This window comes from Sapajus apella, unplaced genomic scaffold, assembly GCF_009761245.1.
Source record: "Sapajus apella isolate SASKATOON/1434 unplaced genomic scaffold, GSC_monkey_1.0 scaffold8, whole genome shotgun sequence".
Taxonomy (NCBI): Eukaryota; Metazoa; Chordata; class Mammalia; order Primates; family Cebidae; genus Sapajus; species Sapajus apella.
Window position 1 is genome coordinate 16,672,071 of NW_022436948.1, and position 18,140 is coordinate 16,690,210.

The 18,140-nt window shown below is 42.9% G+C and overlaps 1 protein-coding gene across 3 annotated transcripts; it reads left to right on the forward strand.

The window, feature by feature from the left end:
• Positions 1-71: 71 nt before the first annotated feature.
• Positions 72-13,390, forward strand: RWDD2B (RWD domain containing 2B). 3 transcript variants are annotated; one of them, XM_032277097.1, is made up of 5 exons: positions 72-262; positions 10,538-10,764; positions 10,852-10,919; positions 11,036-11,398; positions 12,487-13,390. In XM_032277097.1, the coding sequence occupies exons 2-5, from the start codon at positions 10,558-10,560 to the stop codon at positions 12,719-12,721; spliced, it is 873 nt and encodes a 290-aa protein (XP_032132988.1). In that variant the 5' UTR covers positions 72-262; positions 10,538-10,557; the 3' UTR covers positions 12,722-13,390. The 3 variants fall into 3 exon arrangements, with proteins under 3 accessions (XP_032132988.1, XP_032132986.1, XP_032132987.1); XM_032277095.1 differs by lacking the exon at positions 72-262 and adding an exon at positions 4,229-4,411; XM_032277096.1 differs by lacking the exon at positions 72-262 and adding an exon at positions 8,949-9,016.
• Positions 13,391-18,140: the final 4,750 nt, after the last annotated feature.

An 18,140-nucleotide genomic window follows, 5' to 3' on the forward strand; every position in this document is an offset into this window, starting at 1 on the left:
CTGGCGTTGGTAAATCTGCGCCTGCGTGCGACTCGTGCCGTAACTTCGGACATAGGGTTTGGTTGTCAATGGGTTTTTTTGGTCTCCTGTCGTAACCATGGCGTTATATAAATGCTTCTGAAGTGTGGGCATCTGGTGGTGGCCTGAGCCTTGGAGACTCCTAGGTGGTTACCTTTCTGGAACACATTACATTTGGAGGCTAAGAGGGGGAACACTTGAATTTTTGTTTCCCTAATTCTTTCCTGTCGACTTCTAAAATTGAGTACGTAAGTTGTCTTGAATTTATCTTCCTGCACCATGTCAGAATAAAAAACGCAGCAAGAGTGAATTTTAAAGGAGAACTGAAAGACGGTGTTAAAAAAGAAATTGCGAGAGAGGAGGGTAGTTTTCAAATATTTACTGTTGATTCGTGGAAACTATGTAAGTGCGAGGCCTGGCGCGGTGGCTCACGCCTCTAATCCCAACACTTTGGGAGGCTGAGGTGGGTGGGTCACGTGAGGTTAGGAGTTCGAGACCAGCCTGGCCAAAATGGGGAAATCCTGTCTCTACTAAAAATAAAAAAAAAAAAAAAAAACCTGTTTGGCCGGGCACAGTGTTTCACGCTTGTAATCCCAGCACTTTAGGAGGCCTAGGCGGGCAGATCACGTGGTCAGGAGTTCGAGATCAGCTGTCCAATTTGGTGAAACCTCGTTTCTACTAAAAAATAACAAAAATTAGCCTGGCGTGGTGGTGGACGCCTGTAGTCCCAGCTACTCGGGAGGCTGAGGCAAGAGAATCGCTTGAACCCAGGAGGTAGAGGTTGTAGATCGTGCCACCGGGCGACAGAGACAACGTCTGAAAAATACAAAAAATTAGTCGGGTGTGGTGGCGGGCATCTGTAATCCCAGCTACTTGGGAGGCTGAGGCAGGAGAATCGCTTGAACCCTGGAGGCAGGGGTGGCAGTGAACAGAGATCACGCCATTGCAGTCCTGCCTGGACAAGAGCGAATCTCCATCTCAAAAACAAAATATGTAAGTGCACACTTTGTGCCAAGCCTTCCTTCAGATGAATTAAACAGGCCTCTCTGCCCTGGAGTCTTAGTTTAGTAGAGAAGATAGTAATCTCTATCAAGGGGGCAGAGGTGGGGGGATGCAGATGTCTATAGAAAAATAGTCAAAGAATGTAAATAGGTAATTCACCACAAAAGAACAGTTGGTCACAAAATAAATGTCCATCCTTACTAGTCAGATAAAAGGAGTTTAAGATGGTGGCATACTAATAATCAGAGTAACATTTGGTTAAATTTGGGGGAAAATTAGTTCTCTTGCATTTTACTGCTGAGATAATTAAAAAAAAAATTTTTTTTTTTGAGACATGGTCTTACTCTGTTGCCTAGGCTGGAGTGCAGTGGCACGACCTCAGCTCACCGCAACCTCCACCTCCCGGATTAAAGCAATTCCCCTGCCTGAGCCTCCTGAGTGGCTGGGATTATAGGCACATGCCACCACACCTGGCTAACTTTTGTAATTTTTGATAGAGATGAGGTTTCAGCATGTTGGCCAGGCTGGTCTCAAACTCCTGGCCTCACATGATCCACCTGCCTCAGCCTCCCAAAGTGCGGGGATTACAGGAGTATAAGCCACCACGCCTGGCCTAGTTTCATCTTTTTCTTTATTCTGACAACATTATGACATTAAAGTCCAAGAGATATTGGGCTGGTCCTTGTTTGGTCTCTGGTGATTTAGATGAGGCAGGACTGAGCCCCCAGGAATGTATATCTCAAAAAGTTAGTAGCAGCTACTGTGCAAAGTTTGAAAGCCGGAGTCAAATCCTGGGCATATCCAGGGATGTGTGGTAGGGTAAAGGCTCCAGCTCTCAAGCAAGAAAGAACAGGAGTGGGATGAGGTAATTTTTTAAAAGTTTTCTTCTCCAAGCTCTAGAAATGCAGGCTTTTTGCCTCCGCCCATTTTAAAACAGAGCTTTGGGGTCACTGTACCACCTGCTTCCTGTCTGAAGGCTTTTCCCTTTGAGCTTCCGGGGTTGGTATCTTATTGTTATTCTGTTCACACCTTATTTTTATTTACTTATTTTAGAGACAGGGTCTGGCTTTGTAGCCCAGGCTGAAGTGCAATCATAGTTAACTGTAACCTTGAATTCCTGTGCTCAAGTGACCCTCACGCCTCAGCCACCCATAGCTGGTACTGCAAGTGGGTACCACCCCATTGGCTTTTTTATTTTTTGAAGTGACTGTGTCTCTACAAAAGCTGGTCTCAAACTCCTGACATCAAGCGATACTCCAGCCTCAGCCTCCCAAAGCACTAGGATTCCAGGTGTGAGTCACCACATCCAGCCTCTAACATGCCTTAAAAGTCACTTCCAGCTGGGTGCGTGGCTCACGCCTGTAATCCCAGCACTTTGGGAGGCCGAGGTGGGTGGATCACAAGGTCAAGAGATCGAGACCATCCTTTTGAACATGGTGAAACCCTGTCTCTACTAAAAATACAAAAAATTAGCTGGGCATGGTGGCGCGTGCCTGTAATCCCAGCTGCTCAGGAGGCTGAGGCAGGAGAATTGCCTGAACCCAGGAGGCGGAGGTTGCGGTGAGCAGAGATCACACCATTGCACTCCAGCCTGGCTAACAAGAGCGAAACTCCGTCTCAAAAAAAAAAAAAAAGTCACTTCCTCACAGTTACAGGGCAACCTAGGTCACGTAGTCATCTGATCACTCACATCACCTTACTTTACTTCTCTGCCCAGCAATTATCCACCACTATCTAGTAATTTTTTTTTTTTTTTGAGACGAGAGACTTTTTTTGAGACAGACTCACTGTGTTGCCCAGGCTGGAGTGTAGTGGTGCAGTTACAGCTCACTGCAGCCTTAACCTCCCAAGTTCAAGCCATCCTCTCACCTCACCCTCCTGAGTAGCTAGGAGTACAGTCTACAGGCACATGCCCCCTCACGTGGCTAATTTTTGTATTTTTTGTAGAGGTCTCTCTATGTTGCCCAAGCTGGTCTCAAACCCTGGGCTCAAGCAACCCTCCTTGGCCTCCCAAAGTGCTGGGATTACAGGCATGAGCTACCACGCCCAGTCATAATTTTTTATTTTTACCTTTATGTTTATCCCTCTTCATACATACACAGAAATGTGCAAATGTAAGCTTTTTGAGAGATGGGACATCTTTGTCCTGTTCATGGCTATAATTAGTACCTGGAAGTACGTGGAATATAGTAAGTGATCAATAAATATTTATTAAAAAGATACAGTCATGAGAAAATGCTGTATAAGAATGTTTATAGCAGCTTTATTTATAATAGCCAAAAAACTGAAAACAACCCAGGTTTCTATCAAAACAAGAATGGAATTGGTATAGTCATGATGGAATACTACCAAGAAATCAGAAGAAACTGATACACATAACAGACAAATCTTTAAAATATTACTTTGAATGAAAGAAGCCTTACACAAAAACACCTATTGCATGACTACAACCAAATGAAGTTCTAGAACGGGAAAAATAAGTATGGTGGAGAAAAAAATCAGAACAGTGGTTACCTTTTGGGAGAACTGGGTGGGGACTGAGTAAAGGCATGAAAGAACTTTCTGGGGTGATGGTAATGTTCTATACGTTAATATGGTTTGAGTTCCATAGGTATATGCATTTGTTAAAAACTCACGTATATTTAAGGTAGGCATTTCATTTTTACCTTAAAAATACCTAATTTGAAAAATAAATAAATAAAAAATACCTAATTCGAACTCCAGTGCTGTGCATTAGAGGTACTTAGAAGTGTATTGTCTGCAGCTTACTTTGAAATGTATGAAAACAGATGGATTGAACAGGCGCAGTGGCTCACGCCTAGCACTTTGGGAGGCTGAAGCGGGCGAATCATGAGGTCAAGAGATCGAGACCAACCTGGCCAACATGGTGAAACCCCCGTCTCTACTAAAAATACAAAAATTAGCTGGGCGTGGTGGCGCATGCCTGCAGTCCCAGCTACTCGGGAGGCTGAGGCAGGAGAATCGCTTGAACCTGGGAGGAGGAGGTTTCAGTGAGCCAATATCGTGCCACTGCACTCCAGCCTGCGCGACAGAGGGAGACTCCGTCTAAAAAAAAAAAAAAAAAAAAAAAAAAAGAAGAAGAAAACTGCAACTGAGCAGGAACAAAGCATTCCCTCCGTCCTTCCAGCTCCGGAGACACACTGGCTGAAACGGCGCCAGACAGACCAGCTCCAGCTTCCGGCCCGCGGTCTTGCACGCGCATGCGCCAGCCGAGGGCGCGCCCTCTTTTTTCCAGTGGGTCGTCGACTGAGGCGGTTTGTAAGTTTTGGGTCGCGGTATGCTAGAATTTTGAGGCTCCCTCCTGATAAAAATTGAGCTGTCCGTACAGCCAAGGAACCGGGGTACAGCAGTGAAGGGGCCACGGCTCAAGGTGAGTCTCGCCTCAGCTAGCGCCAGTGGTGAGTGCCACAGGGATTTCCCACGCTGCAGCGCCGGGTGCATCTCTTTGCGAACGTGTCTAACAGGGTGCGCATGCGCCCATCGGTGGGCTCGGCTTTTGGCATTGGCTCCCCGCTGCAACAGGGGACCTCGCCCAAGGCACAATCAGAGTGCGGGGGCGGCTGCGTGCTGGGCTTTCTTCCTGAGAGCGTCGCGGCTTGGGTTGTGGAGCACCGTATTCTGTTCTTCAAAACAAATCTGCAAGGAAAAGAAATTATCCCACGCAAAAATCTCAAGTTTCAGTCTACGTTAAATATATTTTATTTTATTTATTTTTTTTATTTTTTGAGACAGAGTCTCACTCCGTAGGCGCCAGACTGGAGTGCAGTGGCGCAATCTTGGCTCACTGCAACCTCCGCCTTCCGGGTTCAAGCAGTTCTGCCTCAGCCTCCAGAGTAACTGGGATTACAGGCACGCACCACCATGCCCAGCTAATTTTTTGTATATTTTTTGGTAGAGACGGGGTTTCACCATGTTGGTCAGGATGGTCTCGATCTCTTGACCTCCTGATCCGCCCGCCTCCGCCTCCCAAAGTGCTGGGATTACAGGCGTAAGCCACCGCGCCTGGCCTTGAATATATTTTATTAAAAAAAAATAGTAGAGGCGAAGTCTCCCTGTGTTACCCAGACTGGTCTTGAACTCATGGGCTAAAACGATCCCTCTTCCTCTGCCTCCCAAAATGCTAGGATTACAGGTGTGAGCCACCGCGTCCGGCCACAGTCTGTTTTCTGAAAGCATTCGCTGAAATCTTAAGTCATAAAATTATCTTGAGGGTTTTCTGGAAGGACTGAAATCTCTTCAGCGAAAATAATTTGGCAGATAAATGACTTGTGACATTACTCCCCTACTTGTCCGTTCAAGTGTCCCTCGGTCCCGTACTACTTTGCTAATTCCGTCTTCGATATCCCAAATTCAATAGGACCCTCTCCCAACTTTACTTACCCCCTGGGAGACTTTTAAACAAATACATAGCTCTAAATAAGTGTTGACTCCCAAAATTATATCTCCAGCTGAGTCTCATAGACTCGAAAATTGTATATCTAACTGCCTGCTAGACATCTCTATTTAACAGGTGTCTTAGTAGGCACTTCATTACTTGCGTCTAAAACCAAGCTTCAGATCCCCATGAGTATGACCGTCTAAATAAATTGCAGATCCATACTTCCAGTAGCTTAAAGCCTTGGAGTCATTCGTAATGTCTCATATAATTCATCAGTAAATCCTGTTGCCTTTGCTCTTTCCATATATCCAGAAGCTGAAGCTTACTGTCTTGACCACTATAATCCTATCCAAGCCACCATCCTCTCTCCCTAGTTATTGCAGTGTCTATCTTGTCACCCCACTTTTCCCTTCACTGTTCTCCATTGCAGCAAGTGTGTTTAAGTCAGACCTCTCAAGTGGCTCTTAGGTGTCAGTCAGGATAAAATTCAGAATTCTGGCCATGCTGTAGTAGTCTCAACATAAACTGCTCCTACATTTCCTTACTAAATTCTTCTATCCCCTGTCCCCAGCTCACTCTGCCCTGGCCAGCTGCTCTAGCACTCTCCTGCCTCAAGGCCTTTGAACATGCTCTTCCCTTTCCCTCGAACACTCTTGGCCAAGAAAAACACAGGGCCTCCTTTTTCAGTTCCTTAAAGTCTTCACTACAGTCACCTTAGGAGAAAGGTCTTTCCTGACAACCCCATGTGCAGTCTCACCTTCTGCTGCCCCATTGTTTCCCTTTAACTTGTTTTCTTCCTCAGACTTTTCCATAACGGTTATTCACTGGGCATATAAATTCTTTTTTTTTTTTGAGACAATCTCAGTCTGTTGCTCAGACTGGAGTGCAGTTGGTGCAATCTTAGCTCACTGCAGCCTCCACCTCCCCAGTTCAAGTGAGTCTCCTGCCTCAGCCTCCCGAGTAGCTGGGACTACAGGCGTGCATCACCACACTTGGCTAATTTTTGTATTTTCAGCAGAGACAGCGTTTCACAATGTTGGCCAGGCTGGTCTCAAACTCCTGACCTCAGGTGATCTGCCCACCTCACCCTCCCAAAGTGCTGGGATTACAGGCATGAGCCACAGCACCTGGACTGGGCATATAAATTATGCTTTTTTGATGTCACGGTATCCTCCCACAGGTAGAGCTGTTTTGTTACTTTCATTCATTGTTACCTTAGTGCCGATGCTTGAACATAAGAAGTGCTTGAGAAACATTTGTTGAAATGATGATCGATAATAATAATAGTAACAAGCAGCCCAACACAGTGGCTCATGCCTGTAATCCAAGCACTTTGGGAGGCTGAGGTAAGTGGATCACCTGAGGTCAGGAGTTCGAGACTAGCCTGGCCAATATGGTGAAACCCTGTCTCTACTAAAAATACAAAAATTAGCTTGGCGTGGTGGTGCACACCTGTAATCCCAGCTACTCAGGAGGCTGAGGTGGGAGAATCAGTTGAACCCAGGAAGTGGAGGTTGTAGTGAGCCGAGATCATGCCACTGTACTCTGGTTAGACCCTGCCTCAAAAAAAATTTTTTTTTAATTAATAATTATAATAGTAGCAAGCACTCATTTAAAATTTACTCTAGTAAATAGTAGCAAGCACACATATGAAAAGCACTTTATTGCCAGGCACTTTCCACAGATTCTCTTCTAATCCTCACAGCAACCCTGTCATCCCAGTTATGGAACTGGGGAGACTACAGCACAGATGAATTAAGCCACTTGCCTAGGGTCACGCAGTTCATAAGTGGCAGAGCCAGGAGTTACACCTTGGCAATCTGGTAATAGAATCCAAACACTGGTAACAGAGCCACTCCAATAAAAAACAAAAGTAAATGCGCTTTCTCTAATAACCACCTAAAGGAGTTGGTTTCCTATGTTTGTCAACTCCAAAACAGGATAGCAGATATGTACATGGAATTCCAGTAAGTCCAGGGATTTAAAATATGTATGAGGATTTTGTTTAAAAAAAAAAAAAAAAAACTACCAAATGTTGGTTATGATACCAAGTTACAAAAGTGGGATATAAAATTATATAAAGTCAATTGTGATTAGGCTGGGCACAGTGGCTCACACCTGTAATCCCAACACTCTGGGAGGCTGAAGTGGGTGGATCACCTGGGGCAGGAGTTCGAGACCAGCCTGACTAACATGGTGAAACCCCATCTGTACTAAATACAAAAATTAGCCAAGTGTGGTGCTGCATGCCTGTAACCCTAGCTACCTGGGAGGCTGAGGCAGGAGAATCACTTAAACCTGGGAGGCAGAGGTTGCAGTGAGCCGAGAATACACCATTTCACTCCAGCCTGGGCAACAAGAGCAAAACTCTGTCTCAAAAAGAAAAAAAAGAAAAAACACTGCGATTAAAGAAAGGAGGAATGTTGCAGCTCCAACAGTTATTAGAAAAGGAAAACTTCAAATTAAACATTAATAGACATATTAGTAAATATATATTAATATATGTATGAATATTACCAAAACTACCCACCATCTTCTCTGAAGATGCTTATATTTAAACTACTTAAAATCAGGTGACTACATGGCAAAGCAAGGGATTCTGCTCTGTTCTGTGGAAAGGAGGGCTAATGTCATTTGGTCTGGAAGATCATGTTCAGGAGTCAGACATACTGAACACCCCTCTTGGAAATTCACAGTGCATACTGGGATCTAACAAGACTCTGAGAAGTCACAAATAAGAATTGTGCCCAGGTTAGGCACAGTGGCTCACTCATGTAATCCCAGCACTTTGGGAGGTCAAGGCGGGTTTATCATGAGGTCAGGAGTTGAAGACCAGCTTGGCCAAGTACCCCGTCTGTAATCTCAGGTACTTGGGAGGCTGAGGGAGAGAATCGGTTGAACCCAGGAGGCGGAGGTTGCAGTGAGCCGAGATCATGCCACTGCACTCCGGCCTGGGCAACAGAATCAGACTCCATCTCAAAAAAAAAAGAATTGTGCCCATATAATCTGTCGCCCAATTAGGATTGCTTTTGTCTAGGATAAATACTAAACCAGTTGCGGCCTGGCACAGTGGCTTACACCTGTAATCCTAGCACTTTGGGAGGCCAAGCCAGGTAGATCACCTGTCAGGAGTTTAAGACCAGCCTGGCCAACATGATGATATCCTGCCTCTACTCTCTACTAAAAATACAAAAAATTAGCTGGGCATGGTGGCCTGTGCCTGTAATCCCAGATACTTGGGAGGCTCAGGTAGGAGAATTGTTTGAGTCTGGAAGGCAGAGGTTGCAGTGAGCTGAGATCGCACCACTGCATTCCAGCCTGGGCGACAAAGCAAGACTCTGTCTCAAAAAAAAAAAAAAAAAAAAAAGGGGGACATACAGCTTGAAATCTGTAAAAGAAGAGATTGATAAAAGGAACTATGGTTTAGGGTCTTTTGTGTGTGTGTGTGTTTTTTGAGACAGTCTTGCTCTGTCACCCAGGCTGGAGTGCAGTGATATGATTTAGTCTCACTGCAACTTCCACCTCCCAGGCTCAAGTAATCCTCTCACCTCAGCCTCTCAAGTAGCTGGGACTACAGGCATGTACCACCACACCCAGGTAATTTTTTTTATTATTATTTTTTAGTAGAGATAGGGTTTTGCTATGTTGCCCTGGCTGGTTTTGAACTGGACTCAAGCCATCCACCCTCCTCAGCCTCCCAAAGTGCTCAGATTATAGGTGTGAACCACTGTGCTAGGCCAAAAGGAACTATGTATTAAGAATTTTTAAAGAAAATCAGGGGACTGGGGACAGTTTTAAACTTCTGTATGGCAACTTCCTAGAAAGCAACTTGGCAATATCTGTCAAAATTAAAAATGTACCTGTCACTCCAACAATCCACCTTTATAAGTTTATTCTTGAATACACAGTATTCAGTTTACCATACGATATATAAAAAAAACTTGCATTATGGAATTGTTCATATTAGTAAAAATATGGAAACAACCCAAATGCCCATCAATAGGTAAATAAGTTATGGCATATCTACATGATTCAGTGTAACAGGCAACAATTACAAAGAATGAGGTAGATCACTATATGTTGACAGTGAATAGAACTACAAAATATATTTGGTGGAGAGGGAGATAGGAAATAGGAGGAAAAAGTACATCATATATGCTTCGGATGCATTTTAAATATATATATACTGTAATATATCTCACATTGTATATTATTTATACGTTATACCAGCATTTCCCATATATGTATATGTATAATGCCTAAAATGTTTTCATGTTAACAGGGGTTACTTAAGCTACGGGACAATTAGCCTTTATTTTTCTTTTTATGTTCTTCTGCTTCTTAAAAATGAATAAATGTCAGGCACAGTGGCTGACGCCTGTAATGCTAGCACTTTGGGAGGCTGAGGTAGAAGGATTGCTTGAGTCGAGGAGGTCAAGACCAGCCTGGGCAACATAGCAAGACCTTGTTTCTACAAATAAAAAATGTAGCTGTCAGTGCATACCTGTGGTCCCAGCTACTCAGAAGTCTGAGGTGGAAGGATTGCTTGAGTGTGGGAAGTTAAGGCTGCAGTGAGCTGGGATCATGCCACTGGACTACAGCTGGGGTGACAGAGGTAGACCCTGTCTCAAAAAAAAAAAAACAAAACTAATAAACATTAATATATACTTAAAAAGAAGAAATTGGCCATCCACATAACCACTCTCTGACTTATTCTGTTCATTCTGGTTTTCCAATGTAACCAGTCATAGCCTCTCTTCTGGCTAAATTATCAATACAGCTTTTTGACTGCATAATTGGTTTACTTTGATGAAATTGCCCATTATGGTAGCTCAAAATGTCCTTTCAACTGTCTAGACACAGAGGAATGTGGTGTCTACTTACTATTAAGAGGTTTTTTGTTTTTTGTTTTTTTATAGAGATGGTCTCAATATGTTGCCCAGGCTGGTCTTAGCATAAGACTTAGCATATTATATCTGAAAGTAGAGTAAAGGGGAAAGAGACTAATTAAATTGTACAATTTATGAGGAAATCAAATATAATTTTAGTACTTATGTTGATCTATTGAATTCTTCCAAGAATGCATATGTAAATAGTCTGTTATCTTTACCTCCTTAGAAACTTACAGATGTCCAAAAATGATTGAGATAGAGCAGGCGGAGGCCCAGCTTGCTGAGTTAGACCTGCTAGCCAGTATGTTCCCTGGTGAGAATGAGCTCATAGTGAATGACCAGCTGGCTGTAGCAGAACTGAAAGATTGTATTGAAAAGAAGACAATGGAGGGGCGATCTTCAAAAGTTTACTTTACTATCAATATGAACCTGGATGTATCTGAGGAAACAATGGTAATTCAATTTTGCTTTTGAAAGGATTGAAACATGTTGAGACTTCAAACATTGGTTAGTGCACTATTTCTTCTTCTCTTTAATCAGGCGATGTTTTCTCTGGCCTGTATTCTTCCCTTTAAATACCCGGCAGTTCTGCCTGAAATTACTGTCAGGTACGTTACAGAAGTTCTGGCCAACTTTAGAGGTCAAAATTAATCTGAAAATAAAAGCAATTCTTGAGTTTGTTTTCTGTTCCAAGATAATTTTTTTCTTATATCTTTTCTATTAGATCAGTATTATTGAGTAGATCCCAGCAGACTCAGCTGAACACAGATCTGACTGCATTCTTGCAAAAACATTGTCATGGAGATGTTTGTATACTGAATGCCACAGAGTGGGTTAGAGAACACGCTGCTAGCTATGTCAGCAGAGATTCTTCATCTTCACCCACCACAGGAAGTACAGTCCAGTCAATCGACCTCATCTTCACGAGACTCTGGATCTACAGCCATCATATCTATAACAAATGCAAAAGAAAGAATATTCTAGAGTGGGCAAAGGAGCTTTCCCTGTCTGGGTTTAGTATGCCTGGAAAACCTGGTGTTGTTTGTGTGGAGGGCCCACAAAGTGCCTGTGAAGAATTCTGGTCAAGGTTTGCTTTCACATACGTATGTAAAGTCATGTCAATAATTTTAATACTAAACAAGATACAGTCATGTGCTGCCTAGTGACGTTTTGGTCAACAATGGACCGCACATAAAACAGTGGTACCATAAGATTATAATGGAGCACATATAGAAACCTGATATATGGCACTTGATCTTCCCACTATTGAGTATCAGAGTGATATTCAGTAATGGTGTTGGGACATTTGGTTTTCCACATGAAAAAATATAAATTAAAAAAAAAGTACCATCTAAGTTTGTGTGAGTACACTGTATCGTGGTGGTGCAACAACAAAACAGCCTGAAGATGCATTTCTCAGAATGTCTCCCTATTAAGCAACACATGACTGTATTAAAGATGTGGATGTAAGTACGGGATTCATTCTCAAGTTGGTGGATACGGCAGAAATCACATGTAGTCAGCATTTTCCCCCTCACCTGACAAGTGCGTGTAGGAGACATTCTGAAATTATACGCTGAATGAATTGAGCCCCTGCCCAAGTCACTATGACCCCATCCACTTCCATGGATCTGCTTCTTCCTTCATCTTAGTGATGCTTCAAACTGGATACTCTATGAAGTAAGGGGCTTTCTAGAAGCATTAGAATTGCCACTAGTCTTCTCATTTCTTTACTGATATCCTAAATGAATTTCTGAGAAGATCCATTAGTAGTTTGGGATTCAGTAATTCCTACATTTCTAAAATACTGATACAAGGCCATAGTAATGGCAACAAATAAATTTAGGGATGGGATTATGACCAGAATCACATATGATTAAAATAAATCCCTGTGAGATAAAAGTAGACTTCTTGGCAGGGCGTGATGACTCACACCTGTTATCCCAGCATTTTTGGAGGCTGAGGCAGGAGTATCACTTGCAGCCAGGAGTTTGAAACCAGCATAGGCAATACAGCAAGACCTGTCTCTACTAAATAAATAAATAAAGTTATTTTTAAAAAAGTAAAAAGTAGACTACTTCTAAGAAAAGGCATTGATAAGTCTGTTTTATAACTTCTGTTTTAAGTGCCCTAGTAAACATTTTGAAAATGTTTACTTTGGAAATTTCTTTTCAGACTCAGAAAATTAAACTGGAAGAGAATTTTAGTTCGCCATCGAGAAGACATTCCTTTTGATGGTACAAATGATGAAATGGAAAGACAAAGGAAATTTTCCATTTTTGAAGAAAAAGTGTTCAGTGTTAATGGAGCCAGGGGAAACCACATGGACTTCGGTCAGCTGTATCAGTTCTTAAATGCCAAAGCATGTGGGGATGTTTTCCAGATGTTCTTTGGTGTAGAAGGACAATGACAGCAAAAGAGTAGTTGAAACTATCTTGTCACTGTTGACCTTTTGCTTCCTCCCCCCCTTTTTCTTGAAAGAGTGAGTAATTTTATTTTAGTTCCATTCTAGAATGTTGGGGAGTGGGGGACAAGGAAAAAGCAGTATAGCTGAAATGCGTCTGTTAAAAATATCATGATTGAAAGCAGAACTGAGTTTCAAATTCTAACCTTAAAATTGTTGTTAGGTATTTCTTCACATATCAGTTGCCCATTTTGAAAAGAAATTTATTATCCACAAAGGTAATGTTGGTGCTTCAATTTGCCAGCCATTCCCAACCCACTCTTTGCTTACCTGCCTCCACTGAAGAACCCTTCAGAAAAGCTAATTGCCCCTTTTCAGCCTCTGTTGCAACTAGCAACTATCAGTGGCCTCAGAAAACAGCTTTGGCCTTGGGATTTCTCAGAAAACTTCTGCTTCCTGATTAAAGATATATATGCAGCTAGGCCTCCTCTTCCCCTTCATGATGCCGTAAACACCGAAGTGATGGCTGGAGCTGGAGGAGTTCTTTGAACCAGAACAGAAGGAAGGGCGAAGAGAACCAAGAACATGCCGGTTGCCACATTGTTGCGCTGCTGACCCAACACCAGCTGCTGCCTATCTCTAGATGTTTTATGAAATAAAACCAGTTTTGTTTAATTTTTAGGCTTTTTTTACTAGCAGTTGAAAGCTAGTTTGTCAAACAGAGTGTTTCAGAGATTTAGTTTTGCATTTACCCCAGCCTTTTGATATACAAATAGGTGAAGTTTTTCTGAAGTGGAGTTTGCAGTTCATCTCTATTTTTGTATACTCATGCTCTGCCCTGCTCCTGGGCTTCCCTTACACAAGGCTGAGGCATGAGTAGGGCCCGAACTTTTTTAACAAGCCTCAACAGTTCATCAAATTAGTAATTTAGAAAATTTAGCAAATTGTATTCTGACATTTTTTTGTCTTGGAAATGGCTTTCTGTGCATTTATTTTTGCCAAATTGACCTAGCATTAAATAAACACACTACCTGGTTTTTGAGGCCCTCTATAAATCAGTTCCAAAAACGTTTATTATTTACTAACAAATAGCACTTAGTATAATAAATAGCATTCATTATTTACTAATAATACTAGCACTCAGGTTGGCACCAGGTGTTGGATAATTTTTTTTTTTTTTTTTCGAGATGGAGTCTTGCTGTTTCGCCCAGGCTGGAGTGCAGTGGTGCTGTCTCAGCTCACTGCAACCTCCTCTGTCTCCCAGGTTCAAGCAATTCTCTGCCTCAGCCTCCTGAGTGGCTGGGCTTACAGGTGCCCACCACCATGCCCAGCTAACTTTTTTTGCATTTTTAGTAGAAACAGGGTTTCTCCGTCTTGGCCTGTCTGGTCTTGAACTCCTGACCTTGTGATCCACCCGCCTTGGCCTCCTAAAGTGCTGGGATTACAGGTGTGAGCCACCACGCCTGGCCTGGATTATTCTTGACCAGTCAGACTTAGTTGAGGAATGCTGTTGGGGTGAGAGACGATGCCTTAAGTTAGTGAAAACACTGGACTATGCTCATCATAAAATGAATCAGTAAGTAAAAGATAGCATATATTATGTAATACAATGTAGAAATCTAGAGGAATAAAATGGAAGAAGGCAATATGGATAGATATTAAATATAAAGGTGATTAAACACAAATGAGAATCAGAATGGTATTTAAAGCACAGCGCTTGTATTGGACCTAAATCTTATGTACCTCCCTAGATTTCCTCCCTGCTGTCCAGTCCTGTCACCCTGTCAGTTGCCCTGGAAATCCAGTTCTTCCTCTGCTGCCACCAGACAGCCAGATGGACTAGCCATGTGTCTAGTTTCTGATTCCTCCAGTGACTAGCAGATTTGTATGAAATACCCTACAGAGAATGGAATCGGACACTGGTACCACCAAAGGGGCAGATGATGCATATATTACTTTAAGCAGCTAAAGTAGCAGCTAAACTGCTAAAACTTTTTCGGTCTCTACATGTTTTATTAAAAACTAGATTACTGCCGGGCACAGTGGCTCACGCCTAGCACTTTGGGAGGCCGAAGTGGGTGAATCACCTGAGGTCAGGAGTTCAAGACCAGCCTGACCTTCATGGTGAAACCCCATCTTTAAAAAAAAAAAAAAAAAAAAAAAAAAAAACTAGGTTACTATGTATAACATGCAGATCTCAAATGTCACCTAAACAAAATGCAACAGAATAGTTTTGTTAAGTTTTCTCTCCTGGGACACTTGTCAAATTTAGACATTTATGATTAAGTCATAGTAAGTCAGGGAAGGACAGATTTTCCAGTCTGGTGATTAGCAAGTTCTTTTGAGAATGGATAAATGTAGTGAAATGTTAGAGTTTAAACAATATAGCTTTCTTAGGTTTTGTTTGGTTTTTTGTTTGTTTGGAGACAGTCTGGCTCTGTCATCCAGGCTCCAGTGCAGTGGCATGATCTTGGCTCACTGCAACCTCTGCGCCTGGGTTCAAGTGATTCTCCCACCTCGGCCTCCTGAGTAGCTGAGATTAAAAGTGGGTGCCACCATGCTCGCTACTTTTTGTATTTTTAGTAGAAACATTCACTGTTGGCCAGGCTGGTCTTGAACTCCTGACCTCAGGTGATCCACCCACCTCAGCCTCTCAAAGTGCTGGAATTATAGGTGTGAGCCACCATGCCCAGCGCAGTTTCTACCAATGATTATATATATACTTGATATATAAACACCCTTAAATGTAAAATATTCCGTATGATTGCACATAAAAAATTTGTTCAACAATGACAATTTCTCAATATATTAATGTTATAAATATTTTGAACTGGAATCACCTATAAAAAATGATAAATTGGCCGGGCGCGGTGGCTCAAGCCTGTAATCCCAGCACTTTGGGAGGCCGAGGCGGGTGGATCACGAGGTCAAGAGATCGAGACCATCCTGGTCAACATGGTGAAACCCTGTCTCTACTAAAAATACAAAAAATTAGCTGGGCATGGTGGTGCGTGCCTGTAATCCCAGCTACTCAGGAGGCTGAGGCAGGAGAATTGCCTGAACCCAGGAGGCGGAGGTTGCGGTGAGCCGAGATCGCGCCATTGCACTCCAGCCTGGGTAACATGAGTGAAACTCCGTCTCAAAAAAAAAAAAAAAAAAACATAAATATTGAAACAGTTTCAAGTCAAATTATGTTTAAAAGTTACATTTTATAAAGAAAACAAGTATGGGCAGGAAATAATGGCCACATACCCTTTTATTTGTACAAGTGTTTGCTATACAAACAATAGTATTCTTACCAAAGAAACCCCCGAAATATCTAAATTTAATCCCACAAATTCAAATTAGTGTGTTTTGAATAAAAAAGTCAAAGCCAGTCTTGTCATCTGCACATTAAGTCAAACTGCATTAAAAAAATATGTATCTGCTATTGTGCAGAACTGACTGCTTTTCAGCACCTAAATGAAAACTGTTACCCAGCTATCTTTTTTAAACTAAAAAATAACAGATCATTGGTGAAATTCCGTAAAAGCAGCAACGCAGCCAAGGGTTAATGGTGTTTAAGGGCAGACGCAGAAATTACGTTCCCGCACCCGCAACTCCCAGTGATTATTAGAACTACTTAAGAAAACAGAGTCCATAGAAATTAAGCAAAGGAGCACCACGAGTCTTCCACTTAGGCACAATCTGCCAATCTGAAGCCATCAGGTCTGGGAAGGAATGTAGGTCGTAATGTCCTTTGCCATTCCCTAGAGGGGCAGGGCCGGGTGAGGGACGATTCCAGCTCAGCGTGGAGGTGTCGGCTGGCTGCCTACAGACACCCGGATATCGCAAGGCTCCTAGGCGCTCTGGGGCTGTCACTGATAGGCCTTCTCTTATGACCCAGGCAGCTCCCGATCACCTGCGGACCCCTCAAGCAGCCTAAGAGCGCGAAGTGGAGCTGGCGATGCTTCGCGCGTGCGCCTTCCTGGGCCGACGTGACCCGGAAGCACTAGCTCGTGGGTTGCCGGGAAGCTGTGAGCGCGGGGACCTACAGGCAGGTCGCGTCACTGCCGTCAAATCTCGGCCGATGCTCCCAAACCCGGGTTTGAGTCCTAAGCTGCGGACTCGGCTCCCGAGTGGGCGGCTCCCGAGTGGGCGGCTCCCGAGTGGGCGGCTCCCGAGTGGGCGGCTCCCGAGTGGGCGGCTCCCGAGTGGGCAGCTCGCAGGCTAGCCAGATGGTGCATTGGTTCCGAGTTGGACTTTTTGTTTATTTTTTGTTGTTGTTGACGCTGATTATCTCTTGGATAAAGAGGCACCGATCCTTATTCTAGGGACGTTCCTCTAATCCCCCACATTGCTGCAACTGGGGGATTAGAGGAATTGTGCACCCTGGGACCCAGGTGGTGCCTTCGAAGTTCAGGGTGTTTCTTGATTTTAACCAGGGAATTACCGAAATCGAGGCTTTTCCCCCAGACTGGGACATTTGGCTTTTCGGATTTTGTAAATCTGCTCTCCCTTGTTCCTCCCACTTACAAATTATATATATTATTTAAATGTGCTATATAACGTATTATATATATGTATTATATGCATGTTATAATACATATATGTATTATATATATGGATTACACATATGCCATTATAGGAAGATTGGAAGTAACTGGATTTTAAAGTCACCCACAATCCTGTGTCTTTGGACTTTTTACTCTTCCTATATTAAATTTTCTACTCTTTCTCTATTAAATACAGTCATTTCTACTCTTCCAATATTAAATCTTGGTTTTACATTTTTTTCTAGTATTTTATTTTTGCATGTGTCTATATGTGGGGTTTTCTTTAAAAAAAATACTGTACATGCTACTTTGTATCTGCCTTCTTTCATTAAACAATAGATTGTAAAGATTTTCATAACAATTTTAAACATTTTCAAAAACATTCTGTTGTCTGAGTGCATTGGAATTAATTTCATAAAACCAATTCACTATTTGGTCATGAAGTCGTATAGCTTTTTAATTTGGGTTTGTTTTGTTTTTTATCAACAAATCTATGCGAACATTTATTATTATTATTATCTGACACGGAGTTTCTCTCTTGCTGCCCAGGCTGGAGTGCAATGGTGCGATCTCGGCTCACCGCCACCTCCTCCTCCCGGGTTCAAGCGATTCTCCTGCCTCAGTCTCCCGAGTAGCTGGGATTACAGGCATGCACCACCACGCCTGGCTAATTTTCGAATTTTTAGTAGAGACGGGGTTTCACCATGTTGGCCAAGCTGGTCTTGAACTCCTGGCCTCAAGTGATCTGCCCCCCTCAGCCTCCCACAGTGCTGAAATTACAGGTGTGAGCCACCGTGTCTGACCGCTTGGCCGTCTTAAGCCCCACCCTGAAAGCATTTATCATTCCCATAAATGTATTTGTACTTTTATGACATGTACATCCCTGTGTG